We start from the raw sequence: 26,477 nt of genomic DNA, 5'->3' as shown, positions 1-26,477 counted from the left end.
CTATCACTTATTATCTTTTTTTATTTTAAATTTTTTATCTTATGAAATGCTCTTATCTATAACTTCTTATCTCTTATTAAATTCTTAACCTTCTCTTGATAATTTTTATTATTCGTTATTATCTACCAAATGATAAAGATTATAAAAAAAAAAAAAAATTATCGCTCTGAATGAGAATAGTATTAATAATGAAATAATAAAGGCTACATGGGAGAAGGTAGCACAAAAATCTCACAAAATTAATTTTTTTCACTATATTTATAAAAGGTAATAATTTGAGATTCTTTCTATTAGTTATTAAAAATAATTTGCATTAGATCATTGTTATGTTTTTTTTTAAATTTTTTTTATAAGGCTGTCATTCGTTATAGTATTTCTTCAATCTCATCTCTAAATTCTCTCTTTGAAATTTTTGTTTTTTCAATAATTAAGTTTAGAATCAATTTCTTATCAAATTTGTTTTCATGATCCTTATTTTATTGAAGGATCGGGACGAATAAAACTTTCATATAATATATGAAATTAATGAATATAATACGAAGATGATAGGGAAGTACTACATATTTGTCAATATCTCTATGTTATTATTAGTTGATTTGCTAGATTATACTATCAATTTAGAGCCCATATGATTTAATTTAATGTTCATGACTCTATTTGTGTTTGACCATTTTTTCGTTGGGTAACCGATATAATTTTTTTTTGGGTATATAATGATTAAAGCTATCATTTGTTATATTTTTTCAAGTACAATTCAAATAATTTTTTTATCATTTTTTTATAAATAAAATAGATTAAAACTATTCTCTTATATAATTTTTATAATACTATAACATTCTTATCTTGATTAATTTTTTTAAAATGATGTAGGAACTATGCAAGTAATATTCAAACTATGGAGAATGATTTATACTTTGATATGATATGAGTGTGTCATTGATAGAGGAAATCAAAGATAGATAGTTGCTAATATAATCAATTAATGATTTGTTTGAGAAGTTCTTTTTATAAGTAAGGCAACAACCTTAGATTAAATTTTTTTAAAAACTACTTATAAATTATAATTAAAAGTTGATATTTATTCATAATTTGATCCCACAATAATAATATACACCACTGATTTAAAAGTCCAAGTAAATTTATGATAACTTTTATGAGCTTATAGAATTTCTCTCTTTTAATGTTTTGTTTAGTTTGATACAAGTTATTTATGTTATCAAGTGACACACAAAATATATATAGTATATTTTTTCGTGCATCGCACGAGTTACCGCTAGTATTTAATATATACATGTATTTTAAATTTTTTAACTAGTTATCAAACAAGTTTGCGTGTATCAGAAAGTTTATAAATTTAGAAAAAGTGATGAATTTACATAGAATTTCAAATAAATCTTAGATATTTAACTTTGTTGTGAGACCTAATCATAAATAAATCTGACCTTTTCATTACAAATTCCGATTCAGTTTGTTTGGTTTGGATTTTTAGGATTAACTTTTCAAAAAATTTAAATTTTTTCTTTTTTGTATTTTTTTTTGGTTTTCACTGAATTTTTTTTAATATTCTACGCAATTTTTTTTTTAAATACACTAAACATAGATATACTTAAAAAGTATAATATTTATAAAAAAATATTTAGAAAATTCACTAAATACTAAAAATATTAAAAAAAAAATGAGAATTTAATATATTTTTCATGTTCTTGTATATTTATTGATTTTTTAAAATATTTTTTTACAAATATTTTACTTTTTAGATACATATAAGTAAGGTACATCTAAAAAAATAAAAAAATATGTTTAAAATTTTAAAAATATTTATTAAAAACAAAAAAAATAGTTAAAATTAAAAAACTCAATTTTAAAAAATTAAATTCAAAAAATTAAAACAAAAATTAGTTTTTGGAAAATTTTCTTCTATAATTCTAGACATGCTGAATTTTTAGTGTTGCTAGTCTTTCCCACTTTACACCATGCTCAAACTTTACTTTTTCTTTTTCTGTTCTTTCTTTACCAGGAACTTACTTTTAGAACTCTTCCGACAATAAAATAAAATAATTAAAAAAAAAAAATCCTCTCCCTACTTTGCTATAGCAAATTCTCAAAGCAAGCAATTCCCAAATCTGGCCATTACTGCATCCTCAAGCTCTCCCTCCCTCCCTCTCACCTTCTTGTCTTTTTTCACTCTTAAACTCAAATTTTCCTTTGCAGATGATGGTCATGGAGATTGAAGCATCTGCACACACTTAGATTTCCATTTCATAACAAGGTACGTACATATGATAAAAAAGAGTATACTTTAAAAACTTTGGATTCGGCTTTTCTCTCTGATAATTGTTTATTTGCATGGATTAATGATTGTTAAAGAGCCACATAAATATATTTTAATTTTAAAATCAGAAACCATTAACATAACAATTATCAATCTTTGGATTTATGATCTCCATTCCTATCATGTCATATATGGTAGAGAATCTAAATCCAAAGAGTCCCCAACAGTGTTCTCTTATTTTATTGCCATTAATAAAATATTTTGTACCCAGCAAAATAAAAACTATTTTCTTCATTCTACCACAGCAATTCTGTGAGATCTGGTCGGTGTGATTTCATGTTTAATTTATTTTTTCTTCTATTTGTCTGTGGTTGAAGATTATTAGCGTTTTGGGAGCTTAGTTTAGATGATTTTTAAGAATATGTATGTATGTATGTATGACTGTATGTACATTTTGTTCTTGATAAAACTTCTAATTTATGAGGTTTTTTCTTCATTGACTTTGAAGGGAAAAGCATGTGTTTGTTCATTAATCAGACATAGGTTATGCTCTTAATATTGAAATTTAGTATTGATCTTGGTTTAATTGTTTTCAATTGCTTCCCTCATGTTGTCCTCTTCAATGGTTTAGTTTCAATTTTCTGTCTTCAACAGTTTCAAGTTCCAAAAGGCCACGATTTTAAGCCCCCTCTTAAGAAAATACCAAAATCTTTTCTCTTACCGTTAGGAATCAGACTACAAAAATTTAGTCATCTCCTTCTTTAACGATCACAGATCACTTGTTTGCTTCCACCACTACTGCCAAATTAATATTACAATATGTATTTGTGGAATAAAATTGTAATATTTTCAATTAGAAAGTGTTATTTGTAAGAATTTTACTTCTTGTAACCCTTTTGTTTTTTTTTTTTTTTTTCCAAAGGTAAGAATCTTTTGAAATATATACAAGCCACCTACAAGGAAGAAGTATACAAGGCTATCCCTTGTTCCTTGAACAAAAGCACCAGTCTACAAACTTTTATTCATCTTTGAGCTTCAGGCATGGCTGCTTCTCGGGCAAACGAAGCCTCTTCCTCTTCCTCCACTGTACAACGCAAATATGATGTTTTCCTGAGTTTCAGTGGCATTGATACTCGCTTAAAATTTACCAGTCATCTGTTAGCTGCTTTAGAGCGACATGGTTTTTACACATTTAGAGACGACACAAAGCTCAACAGAGGAGAAGATATTGGTTCTGAACTACTAAAAGCAATTGAGGAGTCTAGTATTTCAATTATTGTGTTCTCAAAAAATTATGCAATGTCGACGTGGTGTCTGGATGAACTTGTGCAGATCATGGAGTGCAGGAAGAAATTTAATCAGATTATTGTGCCTATTTTTTATAATGTTGATCCATCTGACGTGCGGGCACAAAAGGGGAGCCTTGCAGAAGCATTTGCCAAGCATGAAGAACATTTTAGAAAGAGTTCATATGGCAAGGTGGAGAAGTGGAGGGCAGCTCTTACTGAGGCTGCTAATTTGTCTGGTTGGGACTTGAAGAACGTGTACAACGGGTATTTTCCTCAAGCGTCTTAATGTTTGCTTGAAAACAATCCAAAACAACACAAATTAGGAACAATTTCATTTGGATGAATAAGTAGAATCTTAATTGTAGTTACAAGGTTATATTTAGAATCATTTACGTTATTCATAAAAATAAATTGAAATTAGTTTATCCATCAAATTTCAAATGCCATAGCACCAGATGTGTGAATTTGCTAAATACTTACTGTTGCTTTTTAACTTTGCTCAAATTGGCAGAGATGAAGCGAAGTTAATTGCTAAAATCATTGAGGAAGTTGGAAATGTAATAGATCTTGAACATCTAAGTGTTGCAGACCACCCGGTTGGACTAGAGGATCGTGTGCAGAAACTCAGAATGTTGTTGCGCATGGATTCAAATGATAATGATGTCTGCATTGTTGCAGTATGGGGGATTGGTGGACTAGGGAAGACAACAATAGCTAAAAATCTGTATAAACTCATCCACCATAGATTTGATGGTTGCAGCTTTCTTGCAGATGTCAGAGAAACTTGGAAGAAACCAAATGGTCTGTTAAAATTACAAGAACAACTTCTTTCCGATATATTCAAAAATGAAACTCATCACATCAGAAATATTCACCAAGGAAAAGAGGTCATAATACGGAGAGCATTGCGTCGAAAGGTTTTACTTGTTTTGGATGACGTGGATGATATCAAACAATTGAAGGAATTAGCCATAGATCGAGCTTATTTTGGTTCTGGAAGTAGAATCATCATAACAACAAGAGATTTGTCTTCGTTAAATTTTGATGTGGACGAGATTTATACGCCAAAGGAGTTGGATAAGGACAAATCTCTTCAACTCTTCAGTTGGCATGCCTTCAAGGAAGACCTTCCCATAGAAAACTATGTGGAGCTTTCAAAACAAGTTGTGGATTATGCTAAAGGGCTTCCATTAGCTCTTGAAATTTTGGGTTCCTTTTTGTCTCGCATCAGAAGCATACCGGAATGGGAAAGTGCAATAGAAAAATTGAAAAAAATCCCTCATGACGGCATTCAAGAAAAACTTGAAATAAGTTACAATTCGTTAAGTAAAGAAGTGAAGGAGTTATTCCTGGATATAGCATGTTTCTTTCTTGGAATGAATCGAAATTTTATAATCAAAATATTAAAAGGCTGTAAATTATTCCCCGAAATTGGGTTGAGGATTCTGTTTGATCGGTGTCTCATAAAATATGGGCATTTTGACACACTTGAGATGCATGATATGGTTAGAGACATGGGCAGAGAAATTGTCAAGAAAGAATCTAATGATGAGCCTGGAAGGCGTAGTAGATTGTGGCATCATGAGGATGGTCTCGAAGTGTTGAGATATGGCACGGTGAGAACCATAAGCATGAACTTCCAATTAATATTTGATGCTTAATTCTTGCAATAATTTTACATGCATATGCACATTCTTGCTTCTGGCAATTAACTGATGCGAACATACTTGGCCTTAAGTTTTGTTTTCCAACTAATGTAATTTTTTTTGTGCCATGGGTTTTCTTATCAGGGTACTAAAGTAGTTAAGGGCCTCTTCCTGAACTTTCCCGAGTCAAAAGAAGTCCAAGTGAATGCGAAGGCCTTTGAAAATATGAACGAATTGTGGCTTCTTCATCTCGATTATGTTCACCTAAGTTCAGGTTTTGAACATAATTTTAGAAGGCTATTATGGCTAAGCTGGAATGGTTGTCCGTTGGTATGGTTGCCGTCGAAATTATACATAGAGAAGTTGGTTGCTCTTGACTTGCGTTATAGCAAACTGAAACAAGTTTGGAAGGGAACCAAGGTACAATATTATTTCTTTATATTTCTTTACATTTCATACATCAATCGTATTGTACAGATGTGGAAACTAATTTTTCTCTTTGTGTTTTTGACAGGATCTTAATAATCTGAAATTCCTTTATCTCAGTCATTGTTATTATCTAACCAAAACCCCAAACTTCTCTGGACTCAACAATCTTGAGGAACTATTGATTGATAACTGCATAAGGTTGATAGAGATTGACGAATCTATTGGATGTCTCAACAAACTTATTGTCCTAGACATGGCAAATTGTAAAAAACTTGAGCAGTTTCCTTCAAGGATTTTGATGTTGAAATCTCTCGAGTATCTTGATCTCTCTGGCTGCTCCAAACTAAGAGAGTTTGCTGGATTTAAAGGATCACCGTCAAAATCACTGTACACATTTTTCTCATCTTGGGCAATGCTAAGAAAGAACGTGGATTCCATTGGTTTTTCACTACAGTGTTTAAGAAGTTTGAAGACATTGAAAATAGCCAATCACAATATGTCATATCTGCCCAGTGAAATTGGGAGTTTGGTCTCATTAACAGATTTGGATATTAATGGAAACAATTTGTGTACGTTCCCGAATGGCATCTGTAAACTTACTCGCTTGGAGAGGCTAGATATGGGAGCGTGCAATCTGTCACATTTGCCCAATGAAATTGGGAGTTTGATCTCATTAAAAGATTTGATCCTTGACAGAAACAAATTTTTGTGCACGTTACCGGAGAGCATCTGCAATCTTACTCGCTTGCAATTATTGAAAATTGAAAAATGCAATGTATCACATTTGCCCAATGAAATTGGGAGTTTAATCTCATTAAGTGATTTGAATCTTGCAGGAAATAATTTGTGTACCTTACCGGATAGCATCGGTAACCTTACTCGCTTGGAGTGTTTGGAGATGACAAATTGCAATGTATCATATTTACCCAGTGAAATTGGAAGTTTGATCTCATTAACAAATTTGTTTCTTGATGGAAATAATTTGTGTACACTTCCGGATAGCATCGGTAACCTTACTCACTTGAATCAGCTAGCTATGCACAACTGCAATTTGTCACATCTGCCCAATGCAATTTGGAAGTTGAACTCATTAGAATACTTGTTTCTTGTTGGAAACAATTTACGTACCGTACCGAATGACTTCTGTAAGCTTACTAACTTGAGAACCCTCCACTTTAGTGGTTGTGCAAGGCTCCAATCAATTCCTGAGCTTCCTAAGAGCATACGTAGAGTGACTGCAGTTGATTGTGTTTCATTAGAGAACATTGAGTTAAAATGGCTGGTTGGGGTTCATTATGGGCCAATCCTGAGACTTGAAGGTTGCCATAAATTAGCCAAGGGCAATTTTGTAAATAATGTCTTGAGAGCAGCCATCCAGCGGGCTAAGGTATACTCTCTCTCTCTCTCTCTCTCTCTCTCTCATTGGTATAATAAATCATTCTTCAAGAACCATAATCAATCCCTACTTATTCTGAATTAATACAATTGCTAATGTCTCATTCATCTAAGGCTTTGTTTGGATCTTAAATTTGTGGAGGGGGAAACAAAGAGAAAAGGGAAAATTGCTTTTTCTTTTAATTTTCCCCTTCACTTTTGGCTTTCTATTTCTTTTTCCTGATGTCAAATTGGATTTTATTTTTATTGCATATCTTAGTAAGAAAAAGAGATTTAGTCTGTCCTTTGACTAATGCATCATCTATTGGAACAGGATTTTCATGCACTTGAGAGTCCTGCGATCCATGGTTTTGTAAGTCATTCTAAAATCTATCTTACATGGGGTGAGGTTCCCAGATGGTTTGAGTACCAAAGTGAAGGATCATATTTATCTGTCAAGGTGCCGCCCCTTATAAATCATAAAATATGGAGCTTGGTTGTATGTGTAATTTACATTGGATCCAATTCCAATGAAAAATGCAAGCAAAAACGTTCTTTTTGTCTTGAATACCATATAAACAACGTCCGGAGATCAGATTCATTTTGTTATCCCAGTGATGGTTTATGTAGTGAAGACCAGATGTGCCTCGAATTTACGTCGATGAGTAAATTAGAAGGCGGTGATGAAGTGGAGATCTTCATAACAGAGTGTGAGCAGATACAGATAAAAAAGTTTGCGGCTAAATTAATTTTTGAGGTTGATGAGAATAATGCAGATACGAATGATGAAGCATTGGCCGACTACATCTCATTACCTTCCCCAAGTGCCATTCAAGAAGAAGAGGAAGAAGTTGATTATCCAACCAAAAGAAGAAGAAGAAGTTGATTCAACAAATTGATAACAAAACTTAAAAGCATTGGAAGCAAAAGGTACGTATAAACTTTTTTGCAAGAGGTATCAAATCCATACGCCTCATTTTAAAAGTTGACTATTTTAATAGGTTATTTTAGTTTTTGGTTATTTAGGTTAAAATATTTGTGTTTGGAAAGATGGTTGATTTTTTTGAAGTTAGATATGATGTTTGTAAGAGAAAAAATAAAATGATTATTGATTTGATGTGATATTTTGTCTTATTGACTATTTTAGCCTATTTTGTCTTTTTGTGGATTTTAGCCCAAAAAGTAAAAAAAACCTTTGCCAAACAAGGCCAGAGGGATTGCTATTTTCGACTAAAAATTAGATCTAATTTTCAAACTTAATGATGTAGTAAATAATTAGAATATCTTAAGCAATTCTCTCTCATATTTTTTTTAATCATCAATCAATCATTTCGCTTACACGCCATTGGGTCTCGAAATTGGATCTAAAATGTTAGCCTATATATCATATTTCATTTTTTTTTTTTTTTGAGCAATGTTACAAAATTTTCTACCAAATTTTATATCTTGAGCAATGTTACAAAATTTTCTACCAAATTTTATATCAAACACTTACATGGTAGAAAATTGGAGTGTCTTGACATTTTTGATACTTTTTTTTTTTTTAAATGTATTTTTTTTTTTTTGTGACAAAAAATACTACATATAATTATATTTCTTATTTCTTTTTCTCATTCTCCAATACATAAGTAGGTTCCATATGCATTTATGAATATGAACCCCATTATTTTGTGGTTAAGAATGAGAAATATAGATAAAAATATATAATTATATACAGTATTACTCTTTTGCAAATAATTTTTGTATATAATCTTCATAAGTAATTATCTTTTTTTTTTAATATATTTTTTTTAGCTTTTTAGTCAAACAAAAAATAAGGGTAAATTGCACTGACCTCCCCTGAGCTTTAGAGAAAATACAAAATATTTCACAATTTTGGCATAATTACATTGAGCTTCTTTAAAGTTCTATGCCATATAACACTTAGCCCCATTTTTATCAATAATTTTATAGTCTTGTGGATTGAAAATGATATTGTCAATATCTTTTACACTGAATTATATATTTTTCTTTATTTATCCTAGGTGTCTTCACAATATTTGTATTAGTTTCGATCATTTTAGTCTTACTAAACGAGAAATAAGTGTACCCGTGACAAAACTATAAAGCTAGTTATATTTTCTCCAAATCTAAGGGAAGGTTAGTGTAATTTACCCAAAAAAAAAATAAAATAAAATCCCACCCTAGTAGCTCATAATTTTAATAATACCATCATCACATAATTTGGAGTGATTTTTATATAAGAAATTAAAAATAAATAAATTAATCTTATATGAAAGTTATACAGAAACTCCACTAGAATGATATGTTATTTTACAATTAAAAATCATCTTAACAAGTGTTTGGATATATTATTGTTGTCTCAATCTAGATTTGTGGGATCTTGTCCTTCCTCTACCGCGGTCTCCTCTGTTATCTCTATATTTCATGGAGTAAATAGGGTGATCTCTCTCATTCTCTCCTGCATATTGTGATTCATACTATTTTTTTTCCCCCTTGAGTTGCATTTGGATCAAAGATTTGAGAAGAAATTTATGAATGGAAAGGAAAAATAATGGGGAAAATGAAGAAATAGATTTTTTTTTTTTTTTTTTTTTTTTCTTTCCATTCCCTTCACAAATCATTGATCCAAACGCAGCCTAAAAATTTGTTTCAGCAGCAAGCGGAGGGCACAAAGATTTGAAGGTGGTTGTAGCTCTCCATTGCTTTTCGATGTCTGTTATAATGCTCGAAGTCTGCATTGTTGTAGGATCGGTCTTTTGCAATGTAAAGATCTACAAAAAAAAAAAGCTTTTTTAAGCTTGCTCATTTTACTGCTCAGAAGTTTCAAGGCCTGTGGAGGTTAGAAGTGGTGTCTATGGCTTCAAAAGTTGTTAGAAGTTTTAGAATATGCTGTGTTTTTTATCCCAAGGGGGCTTGTTTGTGTTTGTTGTTCTTCAATTAGTCTACCCCCTTCTTACCCCTTGCTGTGTTTGCTGGTCTAAGTTGGGCAGTTGGTGGGGATTGTCTTGGGTGATGCCTGGGTCGGTTGAAGGTCTTCTAATCTGGTGGTCTGGCTTCAGGTTCTCGAAGATAGGTAGGAAGATGTGGCTGTCTCTACCTCTTGCTATTTTATGGGCCATTTGGAAAAGTCGGAATGAATGTAAGTTTCAGGGGGCTCTACCTGTTTCTAAGCTGCAATCTTTGCAGGAGGAGATCAAGATCAAGGTTGTTATGTGGGCTAAATATCATTATCCGAGTTCTGCATATTCCGTCCATGATTTGGTCAACAACATTCATCTTCTCAGCCATCCTTCAGTTGGCTGTTTTTCCAGGGGTGTAGCAGGGCTCTAATGTCAGTGCTGTTTATTCTAAGTGTTAGTGCTGTTTGGTCTGCTGTGATGGTTGGGTTGATGGTCTGCAGTGATGGTTGGTTTTTTGGTCTGCTGTGATGGGTGGTTTTTTGGTCTGCTGTGTTGATTGGTCTGCTGTGTTGGTTGGCTCTGTGGCTCGGATTTGCCCTTTGGTATGTTGATGTAAGTTGGTGTTTGTTCTGCTGTTGTTGTTGTGGTAGTGTTGGTTGGAACCTCTCCATCTGGTTTTTTCTTTCTTCCCTTTTGTTGTTGTTTTCTTGTTGCTCTGATTTCTGTTTCATCAATAAAATGTTCTTTGCTGACCAAAAAAAAAAAAAATTAGTCTACCCCCTTGGTCATATTTTTATCTTTGGAACATGTTTGTTTGGAAGTTGGAACTCTCTATCTAGGTCTCTTTTGCTAAATAGGTATGGGTTGCTTTCTTTTAAGTATTCAAATGTAATTCAACTCTATTATTTTCTTTATATATGAATGATGTTTTTATGTCCAAAAACAAAATACGTATTTGGTTAGTTAACATTGGCCAAAGATGGTTGTCAAAATCTCTCTATTTCGAACCATTTATAATGATCATATAAAATTTTTAGAATATGAGAACCTTCTTGTGACATATTCAATTAGAGGTTTGTCTTATTTTTTATTTGGGTCCAACTAGAGAAATTTAAAAATAAAGAACCATCTTAGAGACAATTCTCTTTTATTACTTTTTTTTTTTAATAAAAAAAAATTATACAATAGGAGCATAAAAAACCATGGACTTTAAAATCTATTATGCATATTGGCCCTGTTTGGTAGAGTTTATTTTCAACTTATTTCAGCTTTTAACTTAATTTAAGCTATTTTAATGTGTTTGGTTCAGCTTAATAATACAGCTTATAACTTTTTGTAAGTCAAAAATCAATTTATTTTTGGAGTAGGGGAGGAGAAACTTAATTTATAAGTCAAAAATTAGCGTATGTTCACAGTTATAAGCTATAAACTGTTAGGCTATAAGTTATAATCACTTTTCCATAGCTCTACCAAACGAGACCATTATAAAATATTGTTAGGTCTTTTAAGTTCACAAAGCTTCTGAAGAAAGTTTTTAAAATTTTGAATTTATAAAATGTTAAAAAAAAAAATGAACGTTGGTTTTCTAATTAATTTGGAAATATAACCAAATATATGTTTTAATTTTATAAATATAAAAATACATGTTTCACCAATTATGGCTAAAATTTTGCCCAAGCCTATGTTTAACTAAAATAATTATGGCTTGGTTTGGTAGGCCAATTTTACACCCATGTCTTGTGCTCACTTTTCGCATTTCTCTCTTTCCATGTACAATCTTTGTTTATTATTATTATTTTGGGTACTAATAACATATACAATGAAGTGTCTTTATCTACCCCCAAGTACTGCTACAAGTTGGTTTTGGTCCACCGCCACGTAATGTCTCACGTGTGTTCTGATTGGTGGAGATGATAGGACCCAAGATTTTATATTAATTGATTGGGAAATGCAAGAGGGCATGAGGATTTGTGATTAGCCAGGGACATGGCCACAATGCCCCTAAACCAACCAATAATTTTTCCTTATCTATATATATAGATCTTCATCCTGCAAGTATTGTTGCTCTCGTAGGCTTTATTCATCCATTCTTCACTAAGTTGGGGACTCTGGGTAAGGAAGGAGGGAGGCAGTGGGGGAGGGAGAGGTCGGGGAGTGGTGGAGGAGTTGAGGTGGGATGGTGAGAGGTGGGTGAGTTGGGATTGAAGTTAAGGTTTGAAAGATGCAAAGAAGGGTAAATTTGTTGTTATTCATGAAAATTTGACTTAAAATTTTCTGTCATATTGTCTTAAAAATAGAGTGTGAATTTGTTCACATATGAACAATACACAACTTTTCTTTAGTTAAACTAAAGAGTGGTTCCATCAAAATTTGAAAATCAACAAATCAAGTGCTGTGTGTTGTTCACATTGTAAAAACAATCACACTCGGGGATGTATGGTACAATTTCTGGATGCGAGTCCAAAATCATCTGAGGGGTGTGTGACTTAGTAAGAAAGAGTATTTTTTTTTTTTGGAAATGAAGTGAGCTACACATGGTGTTCATTTTAGTTATGGGTAAATTACATTGGTAGTTCTATCATTTTGTCCCTTGCAGTTATTTTTTATAATTTTATTAGTTAATTTGATTTTGACTATTAATTTTATATTTTGTGTTAATTGGTCTAATTGATAATGAAGATTAAAGTTTTTGAAAAAAAATGGTCATTGAGTTGGTTGATGTTAACTCACAGAGTTAAATAAGTTTACAATTTGGCCTATAAAAGCATAACACATATGCGGCTTATGTGCACATTTTCTATTAAAAAATACTAATAATTGTAATTAATTGAACCACATTGAGATTACAATTGTACCAAATTGAGATAAAATCTTAAATTTAAAATCAAAATCGAACCAATTGAAATTACAAAAGCGCCAACATATAATTAAGAACTATTGATGTAATTTATCATTTATTTGTTTATTTATTTATTTTTTTAAGTGACAAAATGACACTAAGGTGTGTAATTTAAATAAATAAAAAAATGAGAGGTGACAAGTCATGCATATGATATTCAAAAAAATATTTTAAAAGTGACAAATACGATCCAAAACATATCCTATTATTATTAAGAAAAATGCTTTGCACCCCCAATTTTTCGGACCCCTAGTGACCCCCAACTGATGTGGCGTCACGCGATGGGTTGAATATATATATTTTTTTCTTGGCCCAGAGCCTCCCACGTGGAGTTGGGGGGGGGGGGGGGTGCTGGGGGTCACCCCCACTGGGGGTCCCCAGCACGGCTCTATTACTAATATTCTTTTTGGGTTGGGCTTTCCTTAAGTTCGTGGGCTTTCCTTAAGTTCGTGGTACTGTTGGGCCTATGGAAGGCTATCACGAGTCCTGTTTCGATAATTCGAATCGTTTAATATGTAAAACTCATCGAGTACTATATGCTTGTAAAAAATTACTTTGATTGGATATCGATAGCTATTTCATCGGATTAGATTTCTATCAATCGTTTATTTTTTCACTGTCCGTTTTTTTTTATACAAAACTGATTTGATCACGTAACTATCGATATCCAATCAACGTGATTTTCTGTAGGCATATAGTACTCGATGATTTTTACATATTTACGGTTCATATTATCAAAACGAGACCCGTGATAAGCCTCCACGAGCTTAACAATATCCTCCAATCTGATCACGGACGAAAGGAAAGCCACCCCTTATTTTTTTCGTGGTATCCAATCTAAGTGAATACTCCCACTAAGTGTGGTCACCACAAAAAATTAAGGTTTTAGAAACTAAAATTTAGGGACAATTATTTTTTAGGGACCAAATATTTTTGTTACGAAAAGTGTCATCATTATATTTTTAACAACGAAAATTGGACATTAGTGATGAATTATTATTATTTTGGGACCAAATTTTTTGTCTCAAAAAATAAATCATTTTGAGATCAAATTATTTTATCTCTAAAAGTCTCTTTATTAGTGGTATTTTCAAAATTTTGTCATTAAAAGTTTTGTTTTTGACTTTTCGGTAAGACCTTTTAGCGATTACCCTCACGATGATATAAATTGGTCCCTAAATGTCTTTTGCAACAAAATTTTCACTTTTAGAGACTAAAAAAATTTGGTTTCTAAAACTCTTATATGTTGTAGCGGGTGTCATGTCTCTTTCTTACAGTTGCATTTATAGGTCTTTTGTTGTATATAATCAGACTATTTTAGAATTTGTTTCTCTTAATTTACCATTAGATCAATTATTGTATTATTATTATTTTTTTTGAGGGGGGGGGGGCATAATGGCCCCGTTTGGTGTAATAGTTAAAACAGATTATAAATTATAACTTAACAGATTATATATTATGACTTTAATTAGAATCTGTTAATCTATTTGGTGTAACTGTTAGATTATAGATTTAAGTTGCTAAGTAGTGTTTGTTAAATAAGCTGTGAAGTAACTTTTTCAATTAACTTTTATTTTTTGTTATTCACTACTTGTCTGCATTTCTCATAAAAAATAATAATAATAATCTATATTCCATTTGAGTCTTTTTTTTTAAAAAAAAAATGAAAAAAAAAATCTAAGAGTATAACTGTAAATTAATATGTCCACAGCAGAAACTAATAATCAGAAGTAAAGGTTGAACAACTTCTCAGAATTAGTTTTTTTGAGTTAAAATAAGTAGTTGGAATCAGAAACTGTTGGAAATAAATTTAATCAAACAGTCTAAAATAACTTTTCCAAAGTTAGAAGCTATAAATTAGCTCAAAAAAATCCAAACAAACACCCTCAATATGGTGTATGAGAGAGAAAAATCACTTCTTTAGCCCTTTATATATATATATATATATATGAGCATTGATAGAGACCCCCTCTAATCACCACCCCTACAACCCCCCAAACACACGTGGCGGGTAGTGATTGAAGGAGAAGGAAAAAAAAAAAAGCAAAAGAAAAAGTAGCCAATCAAAAAAGAGAGGGGGTCAAAGGGGGTGAGGGGAAAGGGCTCTTAAACATTTTTGATATATATATATATATATGTGCGGGTGATTTTTCGACCACACTGCCCGCTTAGTAACCAGCTGGAGAGCACTGGCAGAATAGATGGCACCTGACTGACCTGCAACAGAAATATAAGAATCCCGCAGTGGTTTCGACCACTCGGGGGCACTCCGACGATCAAGTCAGTATATCTCTCAAAGATAAATCAAGTACTAAACTTACAAGCTTGAGTATCAAAAGCATACCTTAGACCCATGGGGGTGCCTCTCTTTTATAGCCAATACAATCCTAGTCCCAATAAGAACCTGGCCCTAATGGACTTAGGATTACTGCTAATCTGGGACTCCCAGTGGGATTAGGATAAACTCTCTAAGAGTCTTATCTTTACCCAAACTGAAGTCTTCTCCCAATCTAGGACTCTTGTCCATATCCAAGTTGAGTTCCCTCTTCATTCTAGGACTCTTGTCCCTTATCCGCTTATCTCGAATTCCGATATCTTCGGAGGTAACCTCGGCCTAGCCGAGATGACCTCGGCACAACGACCAAGACACGTGGCACCTCGGCTGACACGTTGGCGTCACCTTGCCACGTGTTGGTACTCAGAAAATATATCCCCACAACTGCCCCCTAGGTTCTATTACCTCGGCATTCTGAGGTGATGGAACCTACACTGTTCGTTCATCTGTGCCCTTCTGTCCGAAATCAAACTTGTCGACTTCAAAGTTCCCTGGACTTTACTGTCCACCGGTGTCAAGAATCAAGTTTCATGCTTTCCAAGCTACTTGAAATCGTACCTCCTAGCCGAGGTTTTGGTTCCATTAATTCGTAAACTCCAAGAGCTTTGCAACTGCGTATGAGCTACCATGCATACGCTCCTTAACCGTTTTGTTCATGCGTTCATCCTTTACTGGCTTGTACGCGCTTATCAGGTTTGCGTCATTTCTGCGTACGCTGCCTGACAGGTACGTCACCAAGGTACAATTCCTTTGTCGCCTTTTTTGAGTTTTTAACAAAGCTTTCTCTCTTTCCCTTTGTCTTCACATTTTGCATTCTTTCATGTGCTTTCTGTGCTAAAACTTTTCTCTTTTCAAAAAATATTCCCAATCCTTCATCGATCTCTCTTCAAGCTTTCTGCAACTGCTCCGTTCGTACTCTCTGGTGGGTTTCCTGATTTCCAGTCACCTATTTGACTCCGGCGATCTTTATATTGGCATTCATTTGGTATGTTCATAAATTCTTACTTTTTATTAAGCTAAATCTTTCAAAACTTTACTTTGAATCTGTTTATTTGCCATCTGTGGCCTTCTGTTCTCGTCTGTCTTCAAGTTTTTGATTTCTTATTGCTAAAATGCCTGGAATTGTTCTTTGTCATATCCGCTTTCTGTTGCTAGCATCATGTCTGGTTCATTACTTTCTTGTTCTTTATATACTTACTTAGTGCCTGTGTACTTGGCTTTATTCTTTGAACTTTGTTTTCTTCTTGACTTCTGTTTTTTCTCTTCTTGTTTTTCTTGTTGTATTTCCAGATTCTTGCCTTCATTTCTGTTTTCCGCATAGTCTTAGAACCACGTTCCTTCTTGAAATTGTTGCTGAGATAGTGGTAGAGAAGCTCTTCCAGCTGATTGCCAATGCTGAACCACCGTCAACCGTTTGAAGTAGATTAGTCCGACGTTCTTGCCTTAGTCCCTAGTTCTTAGGGTCTTCATCTTTGTACTTTTGTTTTCTTTGCAGATGTCACCTTTTTTGCTTCTGAAAAATGTTTGTTATTGGCCGATGTTAACATCCCTTGCTCCTCGATTATCATTTCTTTTTCCACTGTATTTGATAGCCATGTCGGGTAATTGACTTCTTGGATTTCCTTGAGCTCCAGAAGTCTGTCTACTTCTTCCTCTACTGCTTGGGCGTGCATCAACGTTGGCCCTCTTGCTCGTTGGATTATAGGTTTGGCCGACTTGTCGACGTTCAATTTGTGGCATGTGACCTCGGGGTCAATGTCAGGCATTTCATAAGGTGTCCAAGCAAATACCTCAATGTTTGCTCTCAAACAAGCTTCCAATTCTCTTTCTTCTTCTTCGGCTAAGCTCGAGAAGAAAGAAGCGTTCTTCATCCCCCTCATGGACGAGGATTTTATTCAGTGCCTCTTCACTCTTCTCGGCTGGCTCCTTGCCGACATCATCTAGGACCTCTATGTCCTCGTTTTCAATCTCTGCCTTCTCTGGTTCTCGAATGCTGCAGGTGGATTTCATTGCTGCCATGGAGCAATTCTCCGCCTGCAGTTGATCCCCTCTGACTTCTTCAATCCCATGTTTTGTTGGGAACCGCAGTAGTTGATGCAATGTTGAGGGAACTGCCCCCATTGTATGCAACCATGGCCTTCCCAAGATGATATTGTATGGCAAGGGCGTGTCAATCACCATGAATTCTGTCTTGATCTTCTTCTAACTGCTCTTGCATGATTCTATACTTAAAATATTTTGCATGTCTTTCATACTTTGCCTCCTTTGTGCGATCTTCTCGGGGTTACATATCTCGGGTATAATAGCTACAAAACTTTTACTTCGGCAAGATACTGACCTGCAAACTTTTCATAAATTCTAACAAGTGTGAAACATATACTACTCAATGTTAACTTTGCAAACTTTTTCTCAAGTTTCAACAAGTGTTTAAACGGTGATCTCGGTCTAGCCTACTTGTAAATTGCTACAAATTTCAACAAGGATTAATATATACTGTAACAGGGATCAACAAGGATTAACATAACAAGTGTTAAACAATAAGCTATTTGTAAATTGCTACGAATTTCAACAAGTGTTTAAACAACATACTTAGCTTTTTCCTCAACCTGTAAATTGCTGCAAATTTCAACAGATGATCATATGTCGGCTTAACGTTATCTTGTAAATTGCTACAAATTTCAACAAGTGTTAAGCATCTTCTTTGGTTTAACCAACCTGTAGATTGCTACAAGTGTTTAGTAATAACCTCGGCTTTGCTTCAACTCGTAAATTGCTACGAATTTAAACAAGCGAAGAGAAACAGTAATCTTGGCTTAACTTCAACTTGTAAATTGCTACAAATTTCAACAAGTGAAGATAAGGAACCATCTCAGCTTAACTTCAACTTGTAAATTGCTACAAATTTCAACAAGTGAAGGTAAGGAACCATCTTAGCTTAACTTCAACTTGTAAATTGCTACAAATTTCAACAAGTGAAGATAAGGAACCATCTCAGCTTAACTTCAACTTGTAAATTGCTACAAATTTCAACAAGTGAAGATAAGGAACCATCTCAGCTTAACTTCAGTTAAGCATTATCTCGACTTAACTTCGGTTAAGCATCGTCTCGGTTTTACTTCGGTTAAACATCATCTGGGCTTAACTTTGGTTAAGCGTCATCTCGGCTTAACTTCGGTTAAGCATCATCTCGGCTTAACTTCGGTTAAGCATCGTCTCGGTTTAACTTCGGTTAAACATCATCTAGGCTTAACTTCGGTTAAGTATTTTTTGGCTTAACTTCGGTTAAGTATCATCTCGGCTTAACTTCGGTTAAGCATCATCTTGGTTTAACCAACTTGTAAATTGCTACAAATTTCAATAAGTGGTAAACACATTCTTCTTCTCTCTACCCCCCCAGTGTGAACTTAAAATCCACTTGGGTTCTCATCATACATGTAGCTTTGACCTTGTCGCCGAGGTTTAATTCAAGCCGAGGTTGTCGGCCTTGGTTTCTCTATTGATCTTACTTGGCTCCAACCTGAGTTTGATTTTCGGCCTCGCATCGGCGAGCCGTTTCTCTCTTCCTGTTCCGACGCCTTTGTTCCCGGCATGTCCTCCTCGGCCCTAGCATACTTCTCAATTCTGGCCAACTTTAGTCTGATCTTGTGTGTTTCCTTTTTATCTTCTGGGATCTGAGATCTGCTCATTGTGCTCTTCTCTTCTCGGACTCAGGTGCCGAGATCTTATCTTCTGGAATCTTGGATCTGCTCATCAGGTTGAGCTCTTCTTTTCTCGGACCTACTCATCTAGGTCGAGATCATGTCTTCTGGGATCTGGGATTTGGGATTTGCTCACTCAGGTTGAGCTCTTCTATACTTGAATGTTATGTCCTTGGGAGCGCTCATGCCCCCTGTCTTTGCATCCCTTCTGGAAGGGTCTTCGTTCCTCCGCAGGTATCTATCCTTCCATACCTGGAGGTCATCTTCGTTGTAGTATCCGCTTCGATCTGTTGTCTTTGGTGCGTCACCTTCCTGGCTGGCGTCTTTCACTCCGTGACTCTGGTCACGAGTTTCTGTGTTGCGGTCGTCCCCTTTAACGTCGAGATCGATAGGTTTCCCACTCCCAGCAGGAGCGTTGTCTCTAATCTGATCCTTTTGTCCGTCATTGGCCATCTATTCTTCTTTCTTTTCCACAGACGACACCAAATTGTGCGGGTGATTTTCCGACCACACTGCTCGCTTAGTAACCAGCTGGAGAGCACTGGCAGAATAGATGGCACCTGACTGATCTGCAACAGAAATATAAGAATCCCGCGGTGGTTTCAACCACTCGGGGGCACTCCGACGATCAAGTCAGTATATCTCTCAAAGATAAATCAAGTACTTGAGTATCAAAAGCATACCTTAGACCCATGGGAGCCTCTCTTTTATAGCCAATACAATCCTAGTCCCAATAGGAGCCTGGCCCTAATGGACTTAGGAGTACTGCTAATCTGGGATTCCTAGTGGGATTAGGATAAACTCTCTAAGAGTCTTATCTTTACCCAAACTGAAGTCTTCTCCCAATCTAGGACTCTTGTCCATATCCAAGTTGAGTTCCCTCTTCATTCTAGGACTCTTGTCCCTTATCCGCTTATCTCGGATTCCGATATCTTCGGAGGCAACCTCGGCCTAGCTGAGATGACCTCGGCACAACGACCAAGACACGTGGCACCTCGGCTGACACATCGGCGTCACCTTGCCACGTGTTAGTACTCAGAAAATATATCCCCACAATATATATATATATATATATATATATATATTCAGGGGTAAGAAACATTTGAAGTATAGTCAAGCCACCTAACAAGGAAAAGTATACAAGGGTATCCCTTGTTCTTTAAACAAGAGAGGAGAATATATTGGTTCTGCACTACTGGAAGCAATTGAGGAGTCAAGAATTTCGGTTATCATGTTCTCAGAAAATTATGCGGCTTCGAGTTGGTGCCTTGATGAACTTGTGAAGATCATGGAATGCAGGAAAACATTTCAACAGACTGTTCTGCATATTTTTTATGACATTGTCCCATCCGACGTGCGGGCGCAAAATGGGAGTTTTGCAGAAGCATTTGCGAAGCACGAAGAGCGTTTTAAAGAGGGTTCAGATGGAAAGGTGAAGAAGTGGAGGGCAGCCCTTACTGAGGCTGCTAATTTGTCTGGATGGGACTTGAAAAATGTGGACAACGGGTATTTTCCCTCAATCCTCTTAATGTTTGCATGAAAATAACCCAAAACAACACAAGTTAAGAACAATTTTATTTGGAAGTGTAAGTAGAATCTTAATTATTGTTACAACATTTATATTGGAATCTTCTACGTTATTCATAAAATAGTTCATAACTAGTTTATCCATCAAATTTCAAATGCCATAGCACCAAATGTGTTAATTTTCCTAAAGATTTGACTTATTAGATGGTTCATTGTTATGCTTGCCTCCTATTATTACATATCAATAGGAGAAAACCTTAATTTGAGTTACTTCAAATACGCCAAAAGAAATAAAGTTCTCGGTTTGACATCTAATTATATTTTTTTCCAAAATTTTGTCTTTGGTATTCTCCGCCCCCCCCTCCAAAAAAAAAAAAAAAAAATTGTGTCAAATTTCTTCTTCTTCTACTTCTTCTTCTTTTTTTTGGATTTGTCTAGTGTAGAAGGATCTAAAAATTGAAAAAAAAAAGTCACTAAAAACAAAAAATAAAGGCCCGAATTTTTTTCTAACTTTGGTGGATTTTTTCTCCATTTTTTTTAGTTTTTTACTTTTTTTGTCCGTCTAGTTGAGTAAAAAAAAATAAAAATTTCTAAGGACAAAAAAAGTCAATCCCAAACACCAAACAATGAACAATGTACTGATTTTATTTTGCATAACTTTTTAGATAATCCAAAAGAAAGGAAGTTTAAATAAGAGTGAACTTTTGACTAATTTTAAAATTACTGTTGTGCATGCCACTGATAATAACTGGAAGCATATATCTATACAACTAATCTCTATTATCTTGATTTCTAGGCTAGATTTCCTGATCATTTGAGATAATTTTTGCGCCTAAATTAGCAAGATTCATTCTATAGTCATGGCTCTTTAGAATTTACTAAATACTTATTTTTATTTTTGTAATTATGTTCAAATTTGCAGAGATGGAGCAAAGTTAACAGAGAAAATTGTTGAGGAGGTTGGAAATATATTAGATCTTGAACATCTAAGTGTTGCAGACCACCCAATTGGACTAGAGGATCGTGTGCAAGAACTCAGTACGTTGTTGGGCATGGAGTCGAATAATAATGATGTTTGCATTGTTGCAGTATAGGGGATTAGTGGAATAGGCAAGACAACAATAGCTAAAAAGTTGCATAATCTCATCCACCATAAATTTGATGGTAGTAGTTTTCTTGCAGATGTTAGAGAAACTTGGAAGCTACCAAATGGTCTGTCTGTTTTACAACAACATCTTCTTTTTGATATTTTAAAAGAAGAAACTCATCACATCAGAAATCCTCACCAAGGAAAGGAGGTCATAAAACGGAGAGCTTTGTGTCGAAAAGTGCTTCTTGTTTTGGATGACATCGATGATGTCCAATAACTGACAGGATTAGCCATAGATCGAGATTATTTTGGTTTTGGAAGTAAAATCGTCATAACAACAAGAGATTTGTCTTCGCTAAATATTGAAGTGGACAAGATATATACACCAAGGGAATTAGATAAGGACAAATCTCTTCAACTCTTTAGTTGGCATGCCTTTAGGGAAGACCATCCCAAAGAAAACTATGTGGAGCTTTCAAATCAAGTAGTGGACTATGCTAGAGGGCTTCCATTAGCTCTCGAAATTTTGGTTCCTTTTTGTTTCCCATTAGAAGCATACCAGAATGGGAAAGTGCAATAGAGAAATTAAAAAAAATCCCACATAACGGTATTCAAGCAAAACTTAAGATAAGTTTTGATTCACTAAGTAATGAAGTGCAGGATTTATTCCTAGATATAGCATGTTTCTTTGCTGGAATGAATCGAGATTTTACAATCAAAATATTAAAAGGCTGTAAGTTATACCCGAAAATTGGGTTTAAGATTCTAGTCAATCGGTGTCTTATAAAATATGAGCCCTATAATGAACTTGCGATGCATGATATGCTTAGAGACATGGGTAGACAAATTGTCAAAACAGAATCTAATGATGAACCAGAGAGGCGTAGTAGATTGTGGCATCAAGAGGATGTCCTTGAAGTGTTGAGATATGGCACAGTGAGAGTCATATACATGAACTCCCACTTAATATTTGATAGTTAATTCCTACGAAACTTTCATATGCATATGCACATTCTTAATTCTCACAACTAATTGACATGAATATACTTGACCTTATGTTCTGTTTTCTCACCAAGATAAAATTTTTCCTTGTGTTATGCAATGGGTTTTCTTAACAGGGTACTGAAGCAGTTAAAGGCCTCTTCCTAAACTTTCCCAAGCAAAAAGAAGTCCAAGTGCATGCAAAGGCATTTGAAAAGATGAACAGACTTTGGGTGTTACATCTCAATAATGTTCACCTAAGTGTAGGTCATAAATATATTTTTAGAAGGCTATTATGGCTAAGTTGGAATGGCTTCCCTCTGGAATGTTTGCCGTCGAACTTATCTATGGAGGAGTTGGTTGTTCTTGACTTGCGTTATAGTAGACTATTGAAACAAGTTTGGAAAGAATCTAAGCTACAACATTATTTCTCTCTTTCATGCATAAATGATATTGTACTTCATGTGAAAAATAATTTTTTTTCTCATTGTGTTTTTTGACAGATTCTTAATAAACTGAAATTCCTCTATCTAAGCCATTGTTATTACCTAACCAAAACACCTGACTTCTCTGGGCTCAACAATCTTGAGGAATTGTTGCTTAATGGCTACATAAGGTTGGTAGAGGTTGATGAATCTATTGGATGTCTCGACAAACTTGTTGTCCTAGATATGACCAATTGTAGAAAATTAGAGCAGCTTCCTTCGAGCATTTCGATGTTGATCTCATTAACATATTTGGATATTGGAGGAAATAATTTGTGTACCTTACCAGATAGTATTTATAACCTTACTTGCCTGCAGAGATTGGAGATGGTAGGTTGCAACATATGCCTAGTGAAATTGGAAGGTTGATCACATTAACACATTGTAATCTTAAAGGAAACAATTTGTGTACCTTACCGGATAGCATTTGTAACCTTACTTGCTTACAAAAATTTTCTCTATCAGGCTGCAATGTATCATATCTGCCTAATGAAATCGAGAGGTTGAGCTTACTAACAGATTTGGATCTTGAAGGAAACAATTTGTGCATCTTGCCAAATAGCATCTGTACTTGGAATATTTGTCTCTTTCGAGCTGCAATCTACCACATTTGCCAAGCGAAATTGGGAGGCTGAGCTCATTAAAATATTTGAATCTTGATGGAAACAATTTGTGTACCTTACAGGAGAGCTTCTGCAACCTTACTCGTTTGGGACGACTGGATATGGCAAACTGCAATGTGTCACATTTGCCTAGTGAAATTTGGAGGTTGCAATCATTAAAAATGTGGCATCTAGGCGGAAACAATTTATGTAGCTTACCAGATGGCATCAGTAATATTACTCAATTATTATACCTCTACTTGGATAAAAGTGCAAGGCTGCAATCGCTTCCTAAACTTCCTCTGAGTTTGTCTAATTTGTATGTAGAGGATTATGCTTTGTTAGAGAACATTGAATTAAAAGGGGCAGTTCGAACGAACATGTTCCTTTATGGTTGCCATTAATTAGCTGGGAACAATTTTGCAAATGAATTCATAAAGGTATTCACCGAGCATAAGGTAATCACTCTTTCTTATTGGTATAATAAATCTTACATAAAGAACAATAGTGAATCCATGCTTATTTTGAATTAATATAATTGTTAATATCTCATTCATTTAAACTATGATTGGATCTTGGATTTATGGAGATATTTCATCAACTCTTTCTTCCCATTTATTTTTCCTCTACAAATTCAAGATATAAAATGCCATTATGATATCAGATTTGATTAAATTTTTTATTCCAAATGTTAGATGTTAGTAAGAAAAAGAAATTTAAATTGTATTTTGACTTTTGCATGATCTATTGAAACATGATTTTTCTGAATCTAAGCATTCTTCTGATATCTATCTTTCAAGGGGTGAAATTCCAAGATGGTTGTAGTATCAAAGTCCGAGGTCATATTTATCTTTCAAGGTGCCTCTTACAAACGAGAAAATACCGGGTTTGTTTGTATGCGTAGTTTTCACCGCATCAGAAGAAAAATGAAATAATTTAGGTCTTTTTCGCTATTATATTAGTAATAAAACCAAAGTTTTTATAGCTCTTTACATGTATCCTATTTGCTATGGGCCTATCTCTCAAGATCAGATGTGGCTCAAATTTTTACCACAAAATTACTTGGAAAGGCAATTAGAAGGTGGTGATGAAGTGGAGATCTCAATACAAATAAATGAGTGGACACAGGTGAAAAATTGTGGGGCTCATCTCATTTACGAGGTCGATCAGAATATTACAGAGACAAATGATGAAACACTGACCCAATACACCTCGTCACCTTACCAAAGTCTCATTCTCAAAGGGGAACAAGAAGAAAAAGTTGATTATCCGGCAAAAAGAAGAAGAATAAGTTGGTTCAACAAATTAATAGTAAAACTTAAAAGCATTTTAAGCAAGCGGTATGTATAGACTTTTTCACTCATAATTATTAATTTTTTTTGAAAAGGTGTTTTTGCAAATAATTTTTGAACCCAATCTTTGCTCTAAACTTTAGGTTATGACAATAGAGTTTAAAATTTTATTTTCTAGGCTCTCATTTGTATGATATGTTTCATTTGGGCAATGCATTTGAAAGAGCTGCGAGGATTGATGATGTTCATGCGATGAAGAGTTGCATTGCGGAAGGGACGAATGTGAACGGCAAGGATCAGAATGGTTATACTGCTCTGCATAGAGTTGCATTTAAAGGCAAAATTGAGAGTGTTAAGACCTTGGTTAGTAATGGAGCTTAGATTGATCTTCTTGATGATGGTGGATACATGCTGCTTCGTTGTGCGGTGGAGGGAGGACATATGCAGGTTGCTATGTATCTGATAGCTCATGGGGCTAAAGCAAATGTTGTGAAGAATAATAATAGTCTCAAAGGCTTTGAGATGGTTCCTTTCAATTTGGATTGTTTCAAGAACTATCATTCTTTTGTAACTACTTCCTTGTGTCGAGCTTGATCCTATGTTTGATAGTTTCTGAGTTGTATGGATTAATAAGAAAAATTTGTATAGAATTTTAGTGATTTTTGTGTAGCTTGTAGAGAAGGGTTGTGTTTCCCTCTCACCAGATTGTACATGGGAGTCCATGGGATTGTGTGAACCTCAGATCTTCAATTCAATCTATGTTCATTATGAGGATTCAAATGTATCCAAGCCCATGAAATGAATAAAGGTTTTGTTCTGGAGTTTCTGATTTTGTTCAAGGTTTGTTTTGTTGGAAAATTTGAATTACAATTTACTCTAATGGTTGTGTCTTTTGAGATGAAAGGGTGTGTCCTTTTGAAGGGTCACAACCTTTCTAAAGAGTCATGGAGAAATATATATATTCTATCCCCCTCACTTCAATTTGATATAGAGAATTGCAATTTTCTTCTTCACTTTACATTTATTCTTCATATTTTTTGAGTCTAATTTTCCTATAAAGAGAGTACATGCACAGCGAAGTTCGCTAGGCTTACAATAGTAGTGCTGCTAGTGCAAGACATTGATCGTTGTATCTTGGGAGATAGACGTCCATTGAATCCTAAGCACCGGTGGGAGGACGAATCTGTCTTAAGGAATGAGTGCACACACTTGACTCGACCAGGTTTTATCTATTTATGTGCTGTAAGTTTTGTTACGTTATTTTGTCATTTTATTTCCGTTCTGGTTTTGCCAAAAACCGTTTCCATATTTTTAAATTATATTTTTTTATATAGTTTGGTACTATTTTTCCAACAATCTTAAGACAGAGTCGTAAATGTTTATGGTTTTTGGGAAAATATAATTGTGATTTTTCCCGACATTAGCTAATTTTATGTTAACATCAATCCATTGGTTAGTTGGATGTGTTTGGGGTATAATTTTCAATCTGTGGTCATAAGAAGATGGGTCGGTTGCCAAGTGTGAATGTCGAAAGATGCCAAATGGTGTCTTTAATTTTGCACTAAAATCGGTGCCTCTGAGACGAAGTTGTAGAGACCAAGCCTTGTTCTTCCACAGATCTCCTGTTTCGTTTGACTGGATAACCATTTTTATTA

At 34.5% G+C, this 26,477-nt stretch overlaps 1 protein-coding gene and 1 pseudogene across 3 annotated transcripts; both read left to right on the top strand.

Moving 5' to 3' along the window:
- Positions 1 to 1,961: 1,961 nt before the first annotated feature.
- On the top strand, positions 1,962 to 10,711 carry LOC145807949 (TMV resistance protein N-like). 3 transcript variants are annotated; one of them, XM_082907028.1, is made up of 7 exons: positions 1,962 to 2,269; positions 3,195 to 3,825; positions 4,073 to 5,177; positions 5,352 to 5,627; positions 5,722 to 7,023; positions 7,345 to 7,940; positions 10,073 to 10,711. In XM_082907028.1, exons 2-6 carry the CDS (start codon positions 3,314 to 3,316, stop codon positions 7,894 to 7,896), a joined length of 3,747 nt encoding a protein of 1,248 aa, XP_082763154.1. In that variant the 5' UTR covers positions 1,962 to 2,269; positions 3,195 to 3,313; the 3' UTR covers positions 7,897 to 7,940; positions 10,073 to 10,711. The 3 variants fall into 3 exon arrangements, with proteins under 3 accessions (XP_082763154.1, XP_082763152.1, XP_082763153.1); XM_082907026.1 differs by having other exon boundaries at positions 9,670 to 10,711; XM_082907027.1 differs by having other exon boundaries at positions 9,667 to 10,711.
- LOC145806880 (TMV resistance protein N-like) lies at positions 10,026 to 25,624 on the top strand (annotated as a pseudogene).
- Positions 25,625 to 26,477: the final 853 nt, after the last annotated feature.

The sequence above is a fragment of the Camellia sinensis genome, chromosome 14 (genome assembly GCF_055761805.1).
Source record: "Camellia sinensis isolate YWXY chromosome 14, ASM5576180v1, whole genome shotgun sequence".
NCBI lineage: Eukaryota > Viridiplantae > Streptophyta > Magnoliopsida > Ericales > Theaceae > Camellia > Camellia sinensis.
This window is presented reverse-complemented; position numbering and strand designations above follow the sequence as displayed.